The sequence below is a fragment of the Varanus komodoensis genome, unplaced genomic scaffold (assembly GCF_004798865.1).
Source record: "Varanus komodoensis strain SLA01 unplaced genomic scaffold, ASM479886v1 scaffold1, whole genome shotgun sequence".
Lineage (NCBI taxonomy): Eukaryota > Metazoa > Chordata > Lepidosauria > Squamata > Varanidae > Varanus > Varanus komodoensis.
In genome coordinates, this window is record NW_025335268.1 from 24,943,990 (window position 1) to 24,965,353 (window position 21,364).

At 39.8% G+C, this 21,364-nt stretch overlaps 1 protein-coding gene across 1 annotated transcript in view; it reads right to left on the reverse strand.

Annotated features, from left to right (window-relative positions):
• Positions 1–5,123: 5,123 nt before the first annotated feature.
• Positions 5,124–21,364, reverse strand: part of ACTN2 (actinin alpha 2) — a 69,778-nt gene continuing 53,537 nt past the window's right edge. Inside the window, exons 16-21 of the mRNA XM_044419891.1 lie at positions 20,946–21,080; positions 19,339–19,518; positions 15,239–15,385; positions 8,254–8,319; positions 7,369–7,527; positions 5,124–6,312 (exon numbers count right to left, since the gene is read on the reverse strand). Of these exons, the coding sequence (XP_044275826.1) occupies positions 6,154–6,312; positions 7,369–7,527; positions 8,254–8,319; positions 15,239–15,385; positions 19,339–19,518; positions 20,946–21,080 (846 nt within the window). The 3' untranslated portion in view covers positions 5,124–6,153. The remainder of the gene's footprint in view (positions 6,313–7,368; positions 7,528–8,253; positions 8,320–15,238; positions 15,386–19,338; positions 19,519–20,945; positions 21,081–21,364) is intronic.

Consider the following 21,364-nt stretch of genomic DNA (forward strand, 5'->3'; position numbering starts at 1 on the left):
GCTCCTCGCTGCATTTGCATTTCCTCTTCTACCTTCACAAATAATACTTCTCCAAAAATACCTTTCTTTTTAAATTAACGGTTGAAATTTCAGGGAAGGGGCCTCAGACCAGGCTGCAGAGAGCTATAGCTCGCTCTGTGTGTATTTCCAGAGCCATACAAAGTGGTAAAGACAAAGCTATTCTTTTTTTAATACTAAATTTTATTTTTATTTTTTACAACTAAGAAAAACAATACAGTTAACACAATAACAACAATTGTGACTAAACATCACTGATCAAACAACACCAACATCAGTGCTACCTCCACTAGGACCAACAACTCTAATTACATAATGTAAGATCATTTATTCATTCAGGTTGCCCCACTTGCCTTCCAGCACTACCACTAATTCTGGACTCTAATATTACCTTGTTGGTATAGGAGCTGCAGCAGTTCTGCTCTTTCCTGAGTCCAGTGGTTAAACGGAGAAACCCTGAGCTACACTGGAGGAGCAAGCTTCAGTCCTTAGAAAGTTGGATTAAAATGGTGGCATCAGGAGCCACAGGCAAGGCTTCTCCTATTTTCCAGCAGAGTGAAAAGGCAAAAAAGAATTATGTGGCACCCACACCACAGGACACTTATCTGGTGCTGAGGAAGAGGCTTCATTGTTGGGGGATTGCAGTCTCCTTAAAACTTAAGCACTGTGAACCAAAAGCAGTATTTTGAAGAGCATGTAGTGCATATTTCATACAGTTACATATTTGCAGTTGGCACTAGGGAATGAAACTTAGCCTCATATTCTGGTGCAGAGGTAAAGGTCTGCAGGTTCCCTGGGTGTCCCAATCCAGTCCTTCTGTGAGCTTTGTATGCTGGCCTCACCCTCTTTTCCCCAAGCACAAATGCTTTGGGAGTTTCCTAACTTCTGTGCAGTTTTCCCCCCATTCTAAAGGCTAAAATGTTTTCTTACGGATTAGTTGCTGGCAGTGAGAGTCTTAAGCTAAAATATGCTGGTATTTTTAGCTTTACCCATTTTGCATTTGGCCCCATGCCCACCCATGGAACATAGCCTTACATTACCCCTGCCACAATCTACCAGTGCCGTTGCCTTACTAATCTTGTTTCATTCTTTTCATAGGATAGAGTACCAGCCTGCTCAAGTTTTTCTCTTGCATGTATTTTAAATTAAGATATTACAAAGCCACAAAAAATTACATTTGTTAGTAGAATATCATTGGACAAGTAGATGATTTGTTATTTGGTTTGCTGCGTAAAACTCCCGGATGGCTTAAGGCACAATCCAGTGAGGATGCCCATACAGTGGAGATTATGAACTTGGGGGATTATGGACATCATTTGCAAAGCAGGAGGAGCACAGAAGGAAGGATTATCTTCCTGTTTTTCCCACTCTGCAAAGCAGTTAGATCACCAATTTTGGCCATCCAATTTCAGCACTTTGGAAGTGGGGGAAGAGGTTGAGACACAACCAGATAGTATCTTGGCAGTGCTGGTCTCCTCCCTTCCCCACCCACTAAATCCTTTCTCCAAGGTCATGTTTATATCCTCAGAGGAATTTTTTTAATTCTGCACCAGCAGTGGACGCTGGGTACAGATACCCAGATCCACTATCAGAGGTTGTTTCCAGCCTTAGATTTGGGAATGTGAAAAATCCTATGGCCCAATAGACACCATCTAGGGATCATGCTCTGTTATTCATTAAATGTGATAATAGCAAACAGTTACATTGCAAACCAACTTCTTTCCTGGTGGAGTTGAGAGTTGGCAAGTATGTAGAAACCCATTGCTTCCATCATGTGACACAGCAAAGAGTCTTTATGGTAGCCTTCCATGATTTTACTGGTAAAATATATATTTCCAATGAAATTCACAAGGAATGTTCTAGACCATGGGTCCTCAAACTATCGCCCGCGGGACAGATCCAGCCCGCCATGTCCATTTATCCGGTCCACACCGCCACTCGCCACTCACGAGTATGCATGCTGTGCGGGCGGGAGGTGGTGGCTTGTTCACTCGAAGATGGTTTTGGACTCGTTGCGAGATCTCCGAGCGAGCAAGTGGCGGCCGCCACCCACCTCCCCCACACGTGTGCTCTTGCCACTGCCTTGTAGTGCAGGCGGGAGGCGGTGGCTTGCTTGCTTGGAGATGGTTTTGGACTCACTGGGAGATCTCTGAGCAAGTGAGCCACTGCTGCGTGCGCCCGACACCACCTTGCACGTGCCCGACAATGCCTCACCAGCCCACATGCCCAGGCCCCCCCCTCCTCACCAGCCCGTATGTGTCACCGCCGCCGCCTTTCGACTGACCCCCTATTGAAAACGTTTGAGGACCCCTGTTCTAGACTCACTAATACCATAGAACAAATTGTTTCTTTTCTTGGTTTCTGAAGGCCAAACTTACCATGGTAAAGCACAACTGGATTCAGACAGCATGACAGTCCAACAAAAAAACCCATCATAGCCTTTGTGTTGCCTGATCACAACCCTAGACAGCATAATCCATGTGGACATTGCACATATTGCAAATACAATGCAAATACAAGACCTTTATGAACCTAACAGATAATATATGAGATCAAGCAATTTTCCACTTGTAGTAATACACATGTGATCTATGCTATTAAATGCACTTGTGATAAAATATATGTGAGCCAGATGCAAAGGCACATCATGAAAATGAGCACACCTTTTCAGTTACAGAGAAACTGAATGTACCCAACAGTAAATTGCTTTTCAGAAGAGCAGTTTTGGATTTTAAAGCTTAACAGTGTTTCTTCCAAAGGATTGAACAAAGGTTTGGTTCAGATATATCAGTGTATCTGCTACTGTTGTAAACTTGATAACAAAGCTGTAAGTCAGTGAGAAGGCAGAAGAGATCTTTCCCTTCATGCAACATTATCATGTGGCTTGTTTATCAGCATGACTCACACCAACCAACACGATATTTCTAAGTATTACAAATGGGTAGACATTGCTTTTTTACTACAACAGATGATTTATTGGGTAAGTTTGTGGGTGATAAATATAAAACTTTATAGTGGAGACAGTGGGACAAATGATTTCATTAATGTCTTTTGCAACTATTTTTTTGGCATAGGAAACAAAACAACTATTTTTTGGGTTACAGATTTATATCCTGAATAAGGCTTTTAAAAAATCTCTCCTTTAGTTTGTTCTGTTCTTTAAGTAATTTAATAGAGCTCCAGTATATGCTATGAATATGTCTGTGTAACTCTTAAATGTGGAATGTAGCATTTACAGAACAATGATTTTTATTTGTTATCAAATATCTTCATTACTATAAATCAGTAGGCATGTTCTACCCTTTTAAGCTAACATGAATTGTGATCAAATGAGCAGAGATTTTTTCTCTTCATCTGTATATATAAATAAAATGCAGATGCTTACAGTTTCTTCTTCATGCATCTTCCCTGTGTTAATTTTAATGATATACATCATTTTGATTGCAATAGATTTTTAACATATGTGGTAACCTTTAGGATTTGAAGAGCCATTTTAGAAATATGTTGTCTAATGGGAAACCAGCTGAAGAAATGTAAAGAATTTTTCTTGTTTTGATTGTTTCCATATGCTTAGAGCATGAGTCCTCAAACTATGGCCCACAGGATGGATCCGGCCCACCATGCCTATTTATCTGGCCCGCACCGCTACCCATGCACACCGCGGCCTCACTGCACAGGCGGGAGGTGGTGGCTTGCTCACTCAGAGATGGTTTTGGACTTGTTGGGAGTTCTTCGAGCGAGCGAGCCACCTCGTGCATGCCCGACAGCTGCCTTGCATGCACCCAACGATGCCTCACCAGCCCACGCACCCAATGATGCCTCACCGGCCCGCGTGCCCAGGCCCCCCCTCCTCACCGGCCCATGCCAGGTTGCCGCCACCTTTCAACTGGCCCCCTATTGAAAAAGTTTGAGGTCCCCTGCTTTAGAGTAACACTAAATAATCAGAATGTTGTGTGCTAATATATACACCGAGATGTGTTAAAATATTTTGGAATTATATCAAATAACTAAAATGTGTGTTTACATTTTTTTGTGTAGTCCCTGAAGAAGGAAATCTACATTACTAAAACACATGGGAAAATAATCAAACATTTTTCACTGATACTTGGTTCTTTTTCATATTTTATCCTCCACTATTTCTTCATACATGTCATCAGTGCTCTTCCCATTATGAAGCAGACTCCTATGTCTTAATTTTGAACATTCTTAATTTTGAAGGCAGAAACTGCATCTACAAGGCAACATTTGCCTCTTAATGCTAAGGCAGGGAAAAGAAAACAGACATGCAATGTGAAATTCAGTGCATTTTACCTTGTATATAACAGGTACATAGACTAAAACACTCAAACTTACTAATGACCCTAAGACCTACATCCAGAAAGGCCTGACATAAGAGATTTGCTGCCTGGAAATCTAGTTAATGCTGCCTTGTGATTATTTGTCAATAAGTCCCATTACACTGAATGAGACTTCTGAGTAAATATTCAAAGGCTAGGGCTGTTAATAACTATTTGTTCTGCTTGAATTGGAACCTTAGGGTGCTTACACTACCCTCTTTCCAGGTGTGCTGGCCCTGAGTCAAGATTATTGATAGGAAAAAGTGCAGCAGCACAGCTTCTAGTCACAAAGAGACCCATGTATAGGAGGACATCATAGGGGATGCTCCGCAAGTGTAGAACTCCCTAGCAAGGAAAGTCAGGCTAGAGTAATCTCTTATCCTTCTGCCATCAGGAAACATTTTTATTCACATGGGCTTTTGGCCATTAAGTTGACTTGCATCCCAAAGTAGCTTTAACTGGTGAGTGTTGCTTATTTCTTTTCTTTTTTAATTATTGATGTGATATTTAATTCTGGTTCATTCACTCATATGTTTTGTGCTTTTACATTTTATTTGTATTGTTAGACACTCTACTTTTAATGGAAAGGCAAGCATGCATTATTATAAGCTTATCTACATTTTCCATGCAAAGGCAGTAAGAAATGTGCTCAGGTGCTTGCTAAGTATACTCCAGTAAAGAAAACTATGCAAACAGATAAAATGGAAAATTCACCAATGTTTGAATTATAGAAGGTATCTTGTATGAATTTCAATACATGAATCCATGTTAAGGTTTGAAAAACAGACTTTTATTTAGTAGGCACATTTTAGTAGTACAGGATTGTACAGCTTTTGTTGCAATCTGTGAATATTTGTTTGCTTGCATTGCTTTTTTTTCCTCCTGCAACTGCTAGGCTTCAAGTAAAAAGGTTTGTTGCTCTACAGACTGCTGAGATGAAAATAGTTAATAAATGACCACACAAATTGCCATAGAGTCACTGTTCTAAAAATGAACATTCAGCTTAATTGATACCAAATGCAGCAGAACAATGAATACACAGAGAGCAAACTTTTTGACACAGACATAGGAAGCCTCTTTTTTAAATCTTGTCTATCTGTTTTGTGCCCTTTCAGTTGCCAAGTTAAAAGCCAGGTATTGGTTTTAAGTCTAAGATTAAATATTATTCATCTGTTGGCAATTAACTCCTGAGGTTCCATTAAAATTAGGCCAACAAAAAAGCTAAACCGAGATTCCAATCAGAGTTCACATAAAAACTAAAAAGTCTCATATGATATGGACTATGCTTTTTGCTTGATTCATTTCCTTGTTTCTCTTGCATATGCAACTCCACCTGCAGAAGCAACTAGGTATCTGGAGATGAAAGCATTACCTGGGATGAAAGCAAAAAAGTGATACGTGGAGGAAGATTATAGAAGTCTCACATAAAGTGTGAAATATTCTTACAGAAGAGAATGAATATTAAAGCTGTGTTGGGTTTAATTTTCATGTTTCCTGAGGCTTCCTAACTTGACACTGAGAGAAATATTTCTTATGTGCTTCCCCACCTGTTTAAAAAAACCACAACCAGATACGGCGCTGGGCCATTGCAGTCTGTGACTGTATAAGGCTGACAAAGTAAAAACAAACAACGTAAAAGTCTATCAAAGCCACACACTTTATATGGTATAGTTAGGTACTGAATGAACTTGCTAAGCTCAAGAAACTCATTTTGACATCAAATTGCTGCATTTTTGAAGAGCAAGCTAGGAAATAACACATTTTTCACTACAGTTGCTCACAGTGACCATACAGCCAGTTACAGATCACTTTCACCATACAGTGCTGATGAAAACGAGGTATAATCCAGAGCTCCAGGAACAGCACCTGCACCCTTGTAGGCTGGCATTCTCTTGATGCAATACTGAGCTTGTTCAGGGGGCAGTTCTCGAAGCAACTCATCAGCAAGAATATATGGCTGCAAAGATTTAAAAAGAGGAATTAGTTCAGAGCTTTTCCTGTAAATGCTCATATCTGGAACAAGTTATAAAATGTATTTTATGATGGCAAGATGTGGGATTGGGCAGAAATCTAGGGAAACTCTGATAAAGCCACATTTCAGTCTCCCCAACCTGGTTTCCTCCAGATGAGTAAACAGTCAAGTGCATGTGGGAGCAAGTCATTTCTTTTCCTACCAATTATACCATATCATTTATACAAATCTTTAGGGCTGTGGTATCCTATTTTAATTTACCTGTTTTCCACAACTCACATGATGTTCACATGAAACCCCCTCAGGCATTTTTATTGCAGATGACTACATGGGAGGGGTGGATCTTGGGCACCACGCTGAACAACATTTTGGTTTTTTTTTCATGGATGTGCAGGTTTTTGTATAAAGTGCCAAATACAGAATGCAGCCAACTGAGTTAAAGTCCTTTGGCTTTAATTAAAATGATAACTTGCAAGTTTGCATTCCATAAAATTGCAGAGAACAACATGAATGGATTGTTCCTGCTGAATGGCTAGAACTTAGAGAAGGCTGGATTGGAGTGTTTAAATAGGAGGAAGTCTGCACTTAACATAGCTCCCAGCCCCTGCATCCTTCACCTTAATGTTATTTGTTGCTATAGAGGTTTATGATTCCCTTTTTGCCATACCCAACCCCTAATACATCCCCAATAACTCAGCCTCCCCCTATGTTTTTTTTCAGTAACAACTCAGCAATACAAAATGGGTTTTCTGTTTAGAAAAATATCAGATCAGAAGTTTTCGGTGCACTCTTTAAGTCAAGGGCAGATCTGTAACGTTTATTTCAGGTTTCTCCAGACTTGACAAGTTTTGATAATTGCCAGTGTGGTTTAGCAACACCTGCTGCCTAGTCTTTTAAAAAAATTCTTTAAGCTACAGAATAATGTTTCTAATCTCAACTGCAACCTTTGGATCAACTTTTCTTGCATTTGGTTACCCTGTTTCTTTGTAAACAGACATAAACAAAGATGAAGAAATGGGAAAATCCCGGGAAAACACTGACCTTATCTGAAGCTAGGATTCTGAAAGAAGCAATAACTTGTTCAGCAGTGTCAGTATCTGCAGTCTCTCTGGTCATGAAGTCAATAAAAGATTGGAAGGAAATAGTTCCCTGACCATTGGGATCAACTAAGGACATGATTCGAGCAAACTCTGCTTCACCCTGGAATATGGTTCAAAATCAGTCATGAAAGTTATTAAAAAATTAAAAAGAAGAAAAGATATTTAAGCAAATATACAGCTTCAGTTTGTTTTTTTAAATATGTGTTGCTGAGTACCACATTCACCATTATTTTTTGTGTATTTTGTGTTGGGTTGTAGGCAAGAAAATTGGCACATGCTAGATTTTTTAAAAAGAATGTATCCAAAACAGAAATATAATACAAACATCTACACATGTTTGCCCTAGTGAACATAATTCAGAATCATGGATATGGACAAAAATTGTTTACACAGGACTACAGCACTGAATGATCTGTAATCCTATACACCAGCATCCCATAACCCAGCACAATCCAGATTCTTTGCACTTCAGTTCCCATCAGCTGCAGCCACCATGGCCAATGGTCAGGAATGATGGGGGTTGTAGTCCAAAAGATCTGGAGTTTGTGGAAGGCTGTTAACGACAGTGGATAGAGAGTCCATCCCATTGAACTCAATGTAACTTACACCTGAGTAAATAATAACGTAAGATTAGGCTGTGTATTTCATGATGTTTTTGGATAAACTAGGATTTTGAATAGCAGGTGGTTTGACCATAGTAGTTTTACAATAGAATCTACTGTGTGAAAATAATATTAGTGATTTTGCTAGGGCATTTGTAGCATGAAATGCCATTTTTGTGATGTGGTGAATACTGCAGTAAAATATTATATCTTAAAATTCATACCAAATCATAACCCATTGAAATTAAGCAGGCTCTGAAATCATCATGGTCCATAAGCCCATTCTTCTTCTGTTTGTGGAAAGAAGTACATCATGTAGCAAAGAAGGTTTCCGTAATTAGAAGGAAGCCATCGCCATTTCCATTGGTCCATCATCAAATGCACAGGATGTTCAGTCAAGGACACATGCAACGAGAGCCACCCGTTGAAAAGAAGTAGAATTAGCTCACATGAAAGCAAACATGTCATTGGAAATAGATCCAGAAAAGGACCAAACACATTAAATATTCAAAGAAGAAGAAAAGAGAAGGAGGAGGAGAAAATTAAACATCCTTGAATAAGTAAAACCCAATTAGTACAAACTGCTTTGGTGTGATGTAATTAAAATGTTTTAAACCAGTGTTTTAACCTGTGCTAAGAATTACAATAAAAGAAGCATTGATTACATGTTCCAAATATGCTGAACTCTGAGCTAACAGTACTCATTTGAGGGGCTTGAAATGATCCTATAATCTTATAATTACCATATATATCAGCATATAAGGTGACTTGCATATAAGACAAGGTTGATATTTTGGGCTGTATTTCTGGTGTTTTTCATATGTCAGGCATATAGACAATCCCAGAATTTTTGCTTTACTATTTTTGGTTTCAAAGGTCATGTTATATGCTGATATATGCAGTATATTTATTTATCACATGATTTTGTAGAGGAGCAGGATAAGCGGGGCTAGTCACCATTATATAGTTTATCTTATTTTCAGAAACCACTTTGGAAGTTCTACTGAAAGGCAATGTGTCAATATTTAAAATAAAATTTAAAAATGAATTAACTGCAGACATTCAACTTTAAAATGGGATGTTTGGAATGGGGGATACATTATTTGGACTGATTATGCTTTATCTTGCTGGGGGTGGGAAGCCAATCATTTTGAAGAAGCTATTCTTAGAGACATAGATGAAGTATCTATTGTGCTTGAAAATCAGGTAAGAGGGATAGATGGATGGATGGAAAATGTAGATAGCAAAAGTTCAAGCTATTAATCATTAACAATCTATTTGAATCCAAGCATTTGAAAACTCAGTAAACCAAAAGGTTGCATACATATTATAAGCACCCAGCAGCTGAGTTTAAATCCACAATATTTGTAAATTTATTTGAGGGTAGGAATGCATCAGCTTTCCTGTACCTTTAGGTTATTTTCACCTTTCCTAAACTTATGAGACAGGTTTTAATTTCACTGAAATCCAAACTGCCAGGATCAGCTGACTGGCATGTAACACACAGTAAGCAAGAAATACAGCAAAGTATGCAAGGGATTCATCTGGGTTAATTAATAAGTGACCTTGTGAATGGTAACATTGCTATATCAGTCAACCTGGAGAAAAACAAAGATCGTTTGTTCATGGATATCTTAAAACAAGCTCCTCATTTGGATGGTATTCTAACAGCATGAAAGATGGTTGGATGTTTCAACAGAGAAAAAGTTCTGCAACTAGTAGGATTTCCCAGACAGCCACACCAGCTGACAAATGTTAGGACACTTAGTTAGAACTAAAGAAATGTGTAGATTTTGCCCTAATTTTTTAAACTAATTGGAAAGCCACCACGTATATCACGTCAGTGTAATAATTCTGGGTAACTGAAATGTTTTAGAAATCTTAAATGGTCCCAGCATTGCCTCCTTAGGGCTCCTTCTGGCTTTGCAAAACAAATATAATACAAGGATAAACTGTAGAATGCAATGTGTTATTGTTGCTGTTTTTAATATCATGCATTCTTTCTAGAACACAGTTATCTGCATAACAGACTCTCAAGGGCAAAGGATATGAATCTTAATAAAGATCCAACACTCACAGTCCACCATAAGCACATTACCTATCTATCCAAAGACCCAAATGGTAGAAAGTATGAGAAGAGAATCAGGCAATGAAGACAGTGCACTTCCACTTTGCAATAAAGAATGTTCAAACCACCACACCACTGTACTCATTTCACATGCTAGCAAAGTTATGCTCAAAAACATACAAGCTAGACTCCAGCAGTACGTGGATCAAGAATTACCAGAAGTACAGGCAGGATTTCGAAGAGGCAGAGGAAGAAGAGATTATATTGCCAACATATGCTGGATCATGGAGAAAGCTAGGGAGTTTCAGAAAAACATATACTTCTGCTTCATCTACTATGCTAAAGCCTTTGATTGTGTGGATCACAACACATTGTGGCAAGTTCTTAAAGAGATGAGAATACCAGATCATCTTATTTGTCTCTTGAGAAACCTGTATGCGGGTCAAGAAGCAACAGTGAGAACTGGACATGGAACTATTAATTGGTTCAAAACTGGGAAAGGAATTCAGCAAGGCTGTATACTGTCACCCTGCCTATTTAACTTATATGCAGAGCACATAATCAGAAAGGTGGGGCAAGATGAATCAACAGTTGGAATTAAGATTGCTGGGAGAAATATCAACAAGCTCAGATATGCAGATGATACCACTCTAATGGCAGAAAGTGAAGAGGAACTAAAGAGCCTCTTGATGTGGGTGAAGAATGAGAGCACAAAAGTTGGCTTGAAACTCAACATTAAGAAAACTAAGATCATGGCATTCAGTTCTATCACTTCCTGGCAAATAGATGGGGAAGAAATGACAGATTTTATTTTTCTGGGCTCCAGGATCATGGCAGATGATGACTGCAGCCAAGAAATTAAAAGATGCTTGCTCCTGGGGAGGAAAGCTATGTCAAATCTAGACAGCATACTAAAAAGCAGAGACATCACCCTGCCAACAAAAGTGCGTATAGTCAAGGCTATGGTTTTCCCAGTTGCAATGTATGGCTGTGAAAGCTGGACCATAAGGAAGGCTGAGCACTGAAGAATTGAGGCCTTTGTATTGTGGTGCTGGAGAAGACTCCTGTGAGTCCCTTGGACTACAAGGAGATCAAACCAGTCAGTCTTAGAGGTGATCAACCCTGACTGCTCTTTAGAAGGCCAGATACTGAAGATGAAACTCAAATACTTTGGCCACGTAATGAGAAGGAAGGACTCACTGGAGAAGAGCCTAATGCTGGGAGCAATAGATGTCAAAAGAAGAAGTGGACGTCAGAGGATGAGGTGGCTAGATGGACTGAAGCAGTCAGTGTGAGCTTAGGTGGACTCTGGGGAATGGTGGAGGATAGGAGAGCCTGGAGGAATGTTGTCCATGGGGTCATGATGGGTCAGGCACGACTTCAGGAGTAACATAACATAATAGTATCCTACTATATATAGTGACCTTCCTATATTTTCCATGAACAGGAAACTGTCCTCTGGGCTTTTCTAGAAAAAGTTCCTAACTCCATTTTTCCATGACTTTTGCTTCCAGAATTTTTGTGGGAAGAAGACTGGATCCTTTACACATGTTCCTCCTACCCTCCACTGCCACCCAGGGTTTGCCTTCTCTGCCTTTCCATTTGCTCCATTATATAATCCTCAGGTGGTTGTGTGGTACAGTAGAACCACATAACTACACTAGTGTTGATTTTGCCATTCCCCAAAATAATGGATTGCTATTCCTCCGATCAAAAGCCCCAGCAAAATGCTTCAAAACCATGCGAAATGTCCTCAAGGATGATCTTATTATCTAAAGAACTGGCAAGTTCCCATGAATTAGGAATTACAAACACACAATGTTTATATTGGAAACATTTCTAAAGAAGAGAAGGAGTGTAATATATACAGACAGTGGTAAAGATTTAAGGGTAACATGCTGATTCTTACTGCAATCATATACATATCTACTTAGAAATCCCATTAAATTTAATAGAACTTGCTCTTACATAAGAATATAATGTTTTGCAGTCTAAGTCTTTCTATCTATAATGTCAGCATATCCCATATTGCACTGGAATTTATAGCAAATGCATAAAAAGTTAGAATCAGGCTGTAATCAAATGCTGTCATTCTCTGGAAAGGGGCCATCTGTAAGTCCCAACATTGGTTGTGTTAATAAACTGTATTTTTAAAAGAGTAGCTACATTTCCTTTTAAAAGAACTTAGAAAAAGAAAAGCTAAGTTGGCTAAAAGGGCTCAGTTGAAGAAAAGGAGGTCCTTATATTATTAATGTGGCTGAGAGGCCAACATTAAATTGTAATTTTTTTCAAAAAGACTGTTAAATTAACTGACTTCATTATCCTGTTCTGTGAATAAAATACTAAATAGTTCCAAACAAAACCCTGTTTCAATATGGGACTGCTTTTCCTTATGTGTCTGAATGCGGTTTACAGACTGGTAAAGGATTGCACCAGCATATGATATTTAGGAGTCATTTATTTAATTCAGTGCCCAGAAATCACTGAGAGTATAACCCAGACAATGTGGCCTAAATTACTTGTTCCAGAAACTGCTATTTGTTCCACAGGTTCAGTGGTGTAGTGACATATGTTTTGTGTTTGCACGTGTGGACGGCTCCTTGGACAAATGGCTATGCTGAAAACCAATCAGAACATACACACACGTATTTGGGGTGAAGTATTGAGCTATCTGCCTGCTGGTTGCCTTTTCCTATTAATAAGCACATACCAAAAACCAGCTCTGGGGGACTGGGAGCTCTGATGCTGTAATCTATCTGCAGGGCTAACCCTACCATTAGGCAGAATGGGACAGCCACACCAGGCAGAAGATGCTAGGAGGAGGCAGCAAGATCTGCCAGGTGTCCCCCAACCTAACCTACTGCTTTCTGATGTGGTGAAGGATGCTGTCGCATGGCCCACATTCAAGAAAGAATCAAGTATCCTTCCTGTCAGCTTCTGTGCATGGAATGTGGGCAGCACAGCATTCTTCATCCCAGGCAGTCTTGGGCCAGTGCTGTATGTCTGATAGGTGCTCATGCCACAAAGATCATTAAGGTAAGTGCAATAGTAATGGCTTCTGTGTGGAAAGAATTACATGTTGCAATATACAAATGGCTGAATGTTTGCCAAGTGGCACCTTCCAGATCAAAAGCATCACTTTTAGGGAAGGTGTCTGGATAATGCACAACAAATTATTAACCAAAGCACATTGTTTGAGTAAATAATGGTGTAGAAAGGTCTTCTTAAACACACAAACACACAATTTACCCTTCCAGCTATTGCCATCTAATTTAAGTGGAATAATCCTAGAGAAATCATATCAAAGGCATTAATAATTGGTTCTGCTGTGCACAAGTATTTAAACCTTATTTATCAAGCTTGATCTTAATTATATGGATCTTTTACTGCTTGTTTTTCATTGAATTAAACTCTGTATTTCCTTTTCTTTTTCTATGTAAGAACATCATCCATTCAAAAGCCCTCTTAGAAATGAAAGATTTAATTAGCTTAAAAGCAATTTTCTTCTGCAGCTGTTTCTAAACAAGAAGTGCAATACATATGAGTATATTTTTACCCCAAAAAAGCTGTGCAGATGGATTTCTCTGAGATGTGAATCAGTCAGCCAAAATTTACTTTATTATCTGATCTATTAATCTGTGCAGTAGATCAATTAGTCTGAGAGATATGCCTCCACTTAGACTATCAATCCTCTGGGCAGAATCTATTGGACTTTGTGTTTTGTGTAGGATCTTGCACAATATTGACAGAATACATTTGTCTGGGGTGCTAGAGGATTATTTGGAGTCCTGCCCTGCATCCCTCAAGAGTCCATGCAGCAAGAACCATACCAGCTGCCTCTTCAAATTACAAATTAACCTCAGAGAGGCTAATGTAATAAAATTACATTGTTTCAGCTTTAATATATACGTATATATGAGAGTGTATGCTCACAGGATTCTGCTTCACCTTCATCCACATTCCAGCACACATTATGATATAACAGGGGATTACTTCAACAATCCTTGTCACGATCTGTTTCCGTTTGTTTGTTTGTTTGTTTGTTTGTTGTGGGGTGGAGGAAGTTATATATGCTTGGTCCTATAAAAAACCTTAATCTCTGATAGCCTCACAGGGAGAATGCAAAAAGGTCTATGTTTTTCACTAAGTTAATGCTTTAGTTAATATTTTACTTTATAATGCATTTAAAAATACACAGTTATCTCAAGCATTTAATGGCTTGAACAGGGTTTTGCGGGGGTGTTGGCATACTTTAGCAGCACATTAGAAATATAATCTAGAAACAGGCTTTCTAATCCACCCTCCTAATATATTGTGGGATTTTAACTGCATTCTGTAATTTGCCGTGTTTGACTGTATTTACTTATTTTGTAATAGGAGCCAGAAAATGTCTATTATAGGGGTAGCCAGTAAATAAAATTTAAAAATGCATCTCAACAGACTATCGTTTCATTAATATGCTTAGATGCCCACTTCAGCTGGCTTCATGAAGGGGTAAGCTGCTGGCCATCTGATCACCTGAGAGGAAGGATATGAAAGACAAATTTATTTAGGGTTCACCAACCCTGTCACATCTTGGAAGAACATATGGGGGATCACAATGTCAAGCGACATAGCCCTGTTCCCCACTGCCACTTCAGCCATGCCCAAATGATTTCAAGATCTCCTCCTGCTTGTGTAAAAGAGCTTCCTGATACAAGGCCTGTTCGAGGGTTTCTGGTTGTTTGTTAACTCATCCTTGACAGATGTGGATCTTATGACAAGCCATGCTTTGAGATGGTAACTGGGTAAATCGGGTGGCGATATGGGGGTGGATAACAAGCTGCCAAAGCTTATGAACCACTCTCATGTCATGTGAACCAGCCCAGTCAGGTGCCCTTCTTGGCAAGAGAAGAAGAGAATGCAAATGAGGAGCCTGGGATCCAGAGCAGAATGAAAGGAAGCTGTGCTATGTAATTCTGTCTTAAAGAGAAAATCTACTAATTCCTGTTTAGAACTCTCTCTCTCTCTCTCTCTCTCTCTCTCTCTCTCTGGATTCCACTGTGTAGCATACATTTTAAAGACAGTAATAGAGAAGCACACAAATCCTTTATGGCACACTATTCGCCAGCTTAAAAGAGAAAGAAAACAATCTACTGTACCCTGTCGAAATGATTAAATGATGCCCTGAATTCATTCATTTGTTTCTGGGTAATTCCTTTGGCATCTCTTGTAAGGATCTGATTCTCAACTTCATTGATAGTTCGGGCAACAGTGGTCAATAACAGCTCCCATCCAACACGAATATGCTGTTAACAGAGAAAATAGTTACTTTAAGGCAGTCCAATTAAAATAAAGACTGAAAAATTGATTACTATAGCCCAGTCAACACATCAATAAGCAAGCTGATTATATAAGAAATAGAAGACTGACAAGCACAATAATGTAAGCAATTTCTCCCTTCTTATTTATTTCTGACTTTCCATTTCCTTGAATTGTTCATTTCTCTCAGATCAATAATAGTAGATTGGACAAGATTTGGGGAAATATATTTATGAACACCTGCTATTAGCTAAGAAACATTTCTGAAAAGTTGTAGACAACACAGTTTACAAACTTATTTCAAGATGGAAATTTGCCTGAGAGAGAATCCAAAAAGGCTATATCACAATTGTTACAGAGATTCACTGATATTGGGATTGGATGTTCTTGCAGGATTGTGCATTTCCTAGATTATGTGATCTGAGGAGGATTATTATTTGGTTGACACTAGGAGAATAATAGGGTAACTAAGACCAGCAATAGGGGTGGGGATTGTATAAAGTGTAATTGAGCAGCAGCAGGAGGCCAAGACAGACTCCTGGAGTGAAGGAGTGAAGCATCCCAATCTATCATAGCTTCACACACTTACAATGGGCAGAAAATCCCAGTGGATAAGCCATCTCTGGGTCAATAAAATACTTAATTCGTATTTATCCCTGGTCTCCAGTACTATAAAAACCAAAGTATGTGGCTTGTTCCGCTCACACAAACACTAAGTCTTTATAGTATCTTCCATATGTTCAGTACTAAATATGATATGCATGCTGTTCTATATCAAACAAATTGCTTCCTCTGCTATGTCTCTTGACCCGGAGCTTTCACTGGAAGCTCAGGTGACAGCAGTGGCGAGGAGCGCTTTCCTTCAGCTTCGGCTGATTAATCAGCTGCGCCCCTACCTGGAGTACGACTGCCTCGCGACAGTGACAAATGCGCTGGTTACCTCCCGTCTTGACTTCTGCAACGCGCTCTACGTGGGGCTACCCTTGAAGACGGTCCGGATACTTCAATTGGTTCAAAATAGAGCTGTCAGGCTGCTGACGGGGACTGGGCGTTATGTTCACATGACTCCAGTTCTCCGTCAGCTTCACTGGCTTCCCACTGAAGTCCAGGCCCAATTCAAGGTGTTGGTGATGACCTATAAAGCCCTAAACGGCTTGGGTCCTGGTTACCTGAAGGAGCGTTTATATCCATATGTGCCCGGCCGCCCCTTGAGATCGGAGGGAGAGGCCCTTCTCCGGGAACCCTCCGTGAAAGAAATTAGGAGGGTGGGTACTCGGAGGAGGGCTTTCTCTGCAGTGGCGCCTAAGTTATGGAATGCGCTCCCCAGAGAGGTCCACCTGGTGCCATCGTTATTTGTATTTCGGCACCAGGCAAAGACCTTTTTATTTAAGCGGCATTTTAATTGTTAATATTATGGGATTTTATCTGGCCAGGGTGGCTTATTTTCTATTGGTATTTTTGTATTTTTAACTTAATGTTTATATTTTTTAATTTAATGTTATAATTATTTTTTAACTTATTGTTGTAAGCCTCCCCGAGGCTTCGGCGAATGGGGCGGCATAAAAATGTTTTAATAAATAAATAATAAATAAATATATATCTGCATCTGGTAAAGATTTGTTGCTAATGTCCTCCAGATGACCAGTATGCAAGGAGGTATTCCTAACCATTGACTGGGTTCAGACAATATAATATATTGATGGGGTAAGTGTGGGTTGCTGTTGAACTGTGGTTTGTTGCTGAGATATGGATTACTGTGCTGTCTGAATCCAGCAACACTAACAAGCAGCCTATGATGAGAACCCATGATTTGTTGTTGGGGAGTGAACTGGGATGTCCATGTTAATAAAATGTAGTTTGTAGGCAAAGCTGGGTTTAAACAACATGATAACCCATGAATCAATGATAACTCACACTCAGCCCTTCTGTGTGTGTTATTGTGTTGTCTGAATCGAGTGACTGTCTCCCTTATCTGCAACTCCCTTGTTTTGGGAGTTTGAGAAAGCCATAGCATCTTCAAGACAGCTAAACCCATTTAGCAGCTGAAGATAAATAGAAGATGACATTAGTTTTACATTTATATTTTCCTACAAGATATAATCTTTTATGACCCCATTTCATAAATCTTTTTTTTACTGTTGTTTCCCCTCACAAGCCCTTAGGGATGGGTTGAGATATAAATCAAAGGAACAAATTATTTTTTCGGGTGGTTTTCTATCATGCAATGCAAGAGTGAATTCATGGCTCATTTTAAAAAATGGTACCGATTTAGGGATGGAGGGGTGATTTGCTCCATTATGGTTTCTCCCTGTGCAGCTCCTGTTAAGATCAGAAACTGTCAAGGCATGCAATAACTTAATCTTATTAAGCTGCTTGTAATAGGGCAAATGCTTTATAGCAGAATCAAACACATTAAAGATCTTTCTCTGCTGGAAACATTTCAAAGTGACTCCACCTTTAGAACTAGTGTAGCAGAACAGCTACGCTTGTGAGTTTTGAGGTGGCATTAGGTAAAGGCCAAACAAGGCACAAAGGAGGCACTTCAAGATGTTTAAATGCAGATCTGCCTCAATTATATTGGGCTTTTTTACATGAGGATTTTAACCCACCACTTTACTGAGGTTTCTGTTTTCAGATTCTTAGCAGAATTAAGTTAGGCTCCTTTACACTTTATTTAGTATTTTGTTGCGTATTTCCCCTTCTATGGGTTTCATTACACAAACACAAAGTGGCACTGTGGTATGGCAAAACTTTGTGCAAATACATTAGGGCTTCACGATGCCATTTCACAGATGATATCAGGGTTTTCTCTGGGGGAAAAAAAGCCTGGGAAAGTTTGCCAAGAATGGGAGGGGCCCTGGCAAATGATAACATTGTGTAAACCACCCTCAAACTGCCCTGAGTGAGAAATTACAAGTACACAATAAATACCATCTATTGAAAGGCTCACAGAAAGGGAGTATGTGACTATTATTAATATGGATGCCTGGTGGAAGAGTATCAATACCTTCTCACATCTGCTGCTCTCTCAGTTCCCTCTTGCACTTTTCTCCTGAGCTAGGTTTTGATATAGAAATGTCCTCAGTGAGCTGTAAGACCAGCACCAAGTTGTTGGGCACTAGCAAAGCCCATGCACTGATTGGCAACCCTCTGCCAGTCCCTGACGCCTCTTCAACATGCTGTTCCTCCTCACTGCCTCTGTTTGTTTGTTTCCCTTCTCTAAGTAGTGAGGGAAAGGAACAGTAGCTTCCATCCCCATGGCCTCTTCCCTTTGGGGTGGTGCACAGCAGGCCCCGAAGGATCAGCAAGTGAATTAATAGTTGAAAGAACAGAGAGGAGAGGTAAGCATACTCAGGAAGGAGAATCCCCAAAGCACATCCTGCCGGAAAGCCCTCCAAAGCCTGGAGGCAGCACTGGCTTGGGAAAACGCACTGGCAGAGAGGGGCACAGGGAGGAAAGCCATCCATCAGCTCCAATCCTGAGTGCTTTCTTTTTTGCTGAATATGACCCTCATTCTCTACTTTTGATCTGATTGAGGACACAATCCTATGCACTTTAGGACAGAGAAAAAATCCTACAAATCCCAGCATGTCTCAAGCCAGCCATGCTGACTGAGGCATGCCGAGAACTGCAGGACTTTTTTCCTGTTTAAGTGCACATAGAATTGTGCCATGAATCAGATCCATGTTTAAACGCCAATATCTGCCACTGTCGTATGTAGTTTGATAAACTACTGATAAAAACATGATATAAAGGCAAAATATTAGATTGTAATAGAAATTATGTTGTTGTAAGACTGTAAGAAGCACCCTTGAGGTTTTTTTCATCCAGACAAAAATCGCCATAAATGCAGTGTGCTAGCTATCCCCACCATGCAAATCAAGCAACAGTGAGCCAGCAGAAATGAAATGAACAGGGCATATTCAGACTCCATAGCTACCTCCATTGTATAATTAGTGTGCTTATTATCGAACACCAGGGCTTCTTGAATCATTTGATGATCTCCTTCAAGTTTATCAATATTAATCTTGTAATTGATAATATTTTGTTCATGTTGTTTTAATTGAGTCATCTGGTCCTCTAATGGCCCTGTTATGTCAACGGTGGTTCGGGCAATCTCCTACCATAGGAAAAAAGAAAGAAAATTTTTGTTAGCTTGCTTATCAGATTTCTTCATTATTCATGTTAAAGCAAGAATCAGCAGTAATTAAACTTTAGCGTGTACAGACAGAATGAGAGATGAACTGGGGTACTGTAGTTTCCTGTCTTTGTCAACTCACTTCTTTTTGCTTCCCGCAATCAAAGCACAAACATACTACCAACTAGAGGGGTGCTAAGGTGTGCCTTTGGTACTATAAAAACTTTGCTTAACAGAACAGATATGCTGAATACTCTGAGTTGGCTTAAACAAAATAGTATTGTAAGCATAACATATGTTTACACCCATGGTTCATGAGCACTTGTGGTTGTGCATTGATTTAGTATACCTAACACTTGCAAGTTCCTTCATTGCAAACATCCTAAATAAATAAATAAAAATGTATGGTCTAGTTATCAGCCTATTCCAGAAGGATTTCCATAAGAACATAAACCTATAAGAGCTGTGCTGGATCTGACCAAAGGCTCATGTAGTCCAGGATTCCATTCACACTGCATATAACTGGAAGCATTTAGGAAGCCCACAGCAGGATCCTCGTGCTGGAGCACTCCTGATAAGGTTCTCAGGAAATTATATTGGGAGGGATATTGCCTGTGTTACTGGAGGACTACACTGGTGTCATAACTAGCAGCCATTGATAGCCTTATCCTCCATGAGTTTGTCCAGTCATTTTTTTAAAGTCATCCAAATTTTAAAACTTATGATAACAAATCCTATAGCTTAACTATGTACTTTAGTGCACTTGACCCTTTACTGATATGAAATTGTCCTAAGGTGTCTAGCAGCATGGTTATGACTTCAAACTTGATGGAAAATAAATCCAACCCTTCTGTTTTGGCTCTCCGCTTTAATTATTTCTCTTATCATTCTTTTCATTCTGCACAAGCCTCCTTTGTCTCCTTCCCACTGCCTCCATGCCTTTTCCCATGTGCTCTTTATGCTTGGAATAGATTCCCCACTCCTGTAACTCAGTTGAGCTCCCTACCTTTACTCCTCAACGTTCTCTGATACCAAACCCCCGAATCATTCCTCACCCATTCCTCTATTATTTATTTGTTATATTTACATTCCACCTTTTTTTCCAAGGACTTGAAGATGGCATACAAGCCTGTCCTCCTCTCCATCTTCATTACTCCTTTATGAGTTCTCAATATCCTTGTCAGTGCTGCTCTCTCTCATTCTTTCTGGCCTGTCTGACTCCTAAGGCAAACCTCTGTGCATGGACAAGGATTGTTTCCATTTGCTTTTCTTTGTCCACTGCCACTAAATGGATATGGCTGATGGTACTAGGCCATAAGTATTCATTAGTTTGGGAAAAGCAGCTGCACCATGGTGGAGTTTTTTGAGAAAAGTCTCAGTGCTGCTGCATGCACCTCAATCATACTTACCTCCATCTTGCTTTGAATCCAGGGCCCAATGACGTTGGCCTGAGCAGCATACTGGCGGCGCAGGCGTTCGTTGGCATGTTGGCGGGCTAGCTCCTCCTGCAGCGACTGATCCCGCACAGGCACAAGTTGTTTTACCTGCCAACATGCATAATTAAGTTAGTCATTAGCCAAAATATTTTTTTTTATTTTTAGAAAGGTACTACAACTTACCAAGACTTAAGAGAGAATTAGGATGCAGAACAGGGCAAGAAGCTAACCCTGAGGTCATCATCAGAGGCCCTTCTCTGTATTCCTCCCCCTAGTGAAGTTAAGGGGAGATGGCAAGAAGAAGGCCCTTTTCCATGATAGCGCCCCAGCTCTGGAATTCACTTGCACCCAAGATTTGGCCAGCACCTACTCTTTTTATCTTTCAGTGCCAG